General features: G+C 38.1%; 1 protein-coding gene across 3 annotated transcripts in view; it reads left to right on the top strand.

Moving 5' to 3' along the window:
- frmd3 (FERM domain containing 3) overlaps nt 1-3,368 on the top strand; it is a 62,726-nt gene that overhangs the window by 49,520 nt on the left and 9,838 nt on the right. For all 3 annotated transcript variants that reach the window (XM_017042789.2, XM_008336670.3, XM_025053004.1), the window contains 2 exons: nt 1,214-1,282; nt 1,929-2,053. In XM_017042789.2, coding sequence (XP_016898278.1) covers nt 1,214-1,282; nt 1,929-2,053 — 194 coding nt within the window. The remainder of the gene's footprint in view (nt 1-1,213; nt 1,283-1,928; nt 2,054-3,368) is intronic.

The following is a 3,368-nucleotide window of genomic DNA, read 5'->3' as shown; positions in this document are numbered from 1 at the left end:
CTTATGGCATTTTGTGTACTTTGTAGACTTTGTCAGCGGAAGCAAACCATGTTGCCTTATTTAGTGTCGGAGAACCGCAGCCTTCTTTACAACGCCCACAATAGGGCTAAAGCGCCACCTGCTGTAAAACGAATGAAATGATTAGTTCAAGATTCGTTCACGACTTGTTCATTTTACTGTTCGAGAGTCAAAGATTCGAATCAATAAAAAGAGTCGGTCTTCCCATCACTATCAGTTACAGTGGAGGTACTCAGCTGAGTATGAGTACGTACATTACTTCATCCGTCGGGAGTTTACCTATCTTTAGGAACGACTCCAGAAGTGACTTCCGGCGGCTCTTCTTTCTTTCTGTCCCATTGCGCGTTCAGGTTTGATGTAGCGCTTTTTATTTCAGTTTCTACAGTAAAATATTTCCACACAGGGGACGTATTACTTTGCAGCCTGCTATCTGGCTTCAAAATGTGGAGTGGATTCCTTGAACTGCGGCCTCACGATCTTGTTGAGCCACGTTCTGTTCAGGAAAGTGATCCCACAGTTTACAGTCATCCAACTGCCAGATCTGCTGGCAGGAATCTGACAAGGCTGGAGCTCAAACATGGTTCGTGGATCGGAATTCTTTGCAGGTTGGATCGGATCGGTCCTATAGTCCATGAAGTCCACGTCCAGATTGCATTGCGACCCAGGAATGGCATCACCATCATTATCAGACTATACACAGTAGATCATTGGCATCACTGGTGGCTGCTTGGCTTTTAACAGTTGTCAGATTAGTGAAAGTCTTCTGTCCAACGGTCGCACTAATGCTGCTGCATCAGCTGAAGTGGAATCCGCCAGCTCAGTGGAAACTGATAAAGTTGTCATTATAAACAACCTGCAAAGCCAAGGGAAACAAACAAACAAACTACAAATTAATATGTATTGGCAGAGAACATTTTTCCTATTAGAGACACAATTTATCTTGCACACACTAATCTCCAATTTGCAACTTCCAAACAAAAACAAAAACAAAACAAAACAAACAAAACAAACAAACAAACAAACAAAAAAACAGAGAGGGAAACACTTTCTCTATAATACTTCAATACAATGACTGTTTTATAAACTCCAAGCTTTGGACCTGTTCATATTTTTTTTAAACACAGTTTTACCTTATTCAAAATCATATTACAATATTAATTAATTGTCTTTCTTGCATGTAACCCTTTTGTTCTAGTGGGAGAGTTGCTAAGGAAGTGATTGAAGCCAGTTCTAAGATTCAGAGAGAACAACCTGAGGTGCGCAGGTAAGGAACATTTGCAAAAGCCCCAAACAGCTAAACAAGGGAATTGACAGGAAGGTTCTAAAAAAAGAAAAGACTAGAAGTCCTTCACTGGTGTTAGGAGAACCAAAGGATCCACTCTTTGGTTCTCCTAACACCAGTGTGGTTGATTTAGAGGAAATAAGCCAAATTCTCAAAACAGTAGTCACCTCATCAGCTAACCTTTTACTCTAAATTGTAACTTTGATTATTTTTGTATAAAATGTGATATCACATTTCTGGGAAACAAATTTGAGTTTGAGGCAAACTAGACAATAGTTCAAGGTTCAACCTCTCTGAAGCAGGTCTGGGAAGATGAAACTATATAGACCAGGCATGGCCGGATGCGGCCCATTCAGCTTTTTAATCCGGCCCACCAACTTTTCCAAATGATATAATTTATTTATATTATCATTATACTTCTGCCTTATCCCTGCAATATCCATGTTTCCCCAATATATCTATCACTTTTCTGTGTTCTATGTTCTCTTGTGTTTATTTAATCTAAAATAAAGTTGTTATTGGTTTAACCTGTTTTTTTTTTCAACATAATATGAGGGTTAAGAAAAATGAAGAGTGCATCATGACCTCCTTGTATAACAGAGCAGAATTTTGTTGTTTGTGTTGTTAGAGCCATGTTTGGTCAAAGTCGAAGTTTCAACTCACTCAGTCGTAAAAACCTCATCATGAACATGGAACCCCTGGTACCTGCACTGCCTTCTACCAATGAGTATGAGGAGATGGCCACGGACAACGGTAAGACACTATATTTACACACGTTGACACACCCGCTGACACACACAGCTGTGGGAGAGCTCATGTGGTAGGGTGGCGGCACAGGCACAGTGGTCAGAGCGGCAGCATTAATAGAGCAGCTGATGCTTCCTTCTCTCCATCAGTCTTGTCTCCCTGGAGACACCAATCACAACAGGCTAAAAATACCCTTCCCATGATCCTCTGCAAGGATGGGACAATGCCTGTGTGTGTCCATGTCTCTGACATTGTGTGTTAAGAGAGTGTACATTGTTTAATGAAAACATATCCACAGGAAAAAGTCGGGCTCCAACAGCTCGCCGCTGCAGCCTGGATTATCTTCGTTCCTTAGTATGTGTGATGGTGACTTTACATGGATTGAAACAACCCTAACTGTTGCTGTATCATACTAACAGTCAACCTAGTGTGCATGTGTGTGCAAGATAGAATATATATTATTATATATTATTATTATATATATATTTTCAGTCTTTCCTTTTCTTGTCAAACTATAATTAACCCAATTAATTAGATTTTTGATCAAATTACAAGGCGGTCTTCTCCTTTTTTCCACAGGAACCAGTTTTAATAAAGATAAAATAGGGCTGTGAATCAAGGCCACAATTTAAATTTCTGCAAAGAACTTTAGTTTTACAATACTTTGTGTAAATGTAAAAATGTATTTAAATGTTACTAGCATTTAAGATAATTGTGCAGCTTTAATGAAATTATTAGATAGAAACAATGGTGACACAAACCAACCAAAACAATTAATATTAAGCCAAAAAACATCAGACCATCAAACCACTTTGCTCATTAGGTAATGTTAACTTAATACTAAGTCTTGTTGCTGTCAAACTAAACCAAACCATCTTTACTCAAAAAAACAAACTAAACAACAATGACCAACTGCTGCAATGTTTTTGAAGTTTTAGCTTCAAAACTGTTTGCTGGTTAAAGTGTGTTTCATTTTTATTTATTTTTTAAATCTGCAGAATCACCACCAGCACTGTGGTGACATAACGTGTGGATTTCACTCCTTTTTTACTTGTTCTAACATGACATTGCAGCCCCAAAAAAAAAAAAAAAAAAAAAAAAATCCCAACAGAGCAGCAGAATACAATGGTATTTTGTAGCATTTGAAGGACTCCACAGTGACCATGAAGAATCCACACTCCTCGGATTTCTTTCTTTCTTCTGACATTTATTTTTAAAATAATTATTATATTGCATTTTCTCCCTTTTATTCCTGATTCTCTTCTGTGACCTATAATTTAATTAAAGCATAAATCTTGTTTTTGACCAGAGATAGGTGGGA

This window comes from Cynoglossus semilaevis, chromosome Z (assembly GCF_000523025.1).
Source record: "Cynoglossus semilaevis isolate Cse_v1.0 chromosome Z, Cse_v1.0, whole genome shotgun sequence".
Lineage (NCBI taxonomy): Eukaryota > Metazoa > Chordata > Actinopteri > Pleuronectiformes > Cynoglossidae > Cynoglossus > Cynoglossus semilaevis.
Note: the sequence above shows the minus strand (reverse complement) of the source record. Positions and strands in the feature narration are given on the sequence as shown.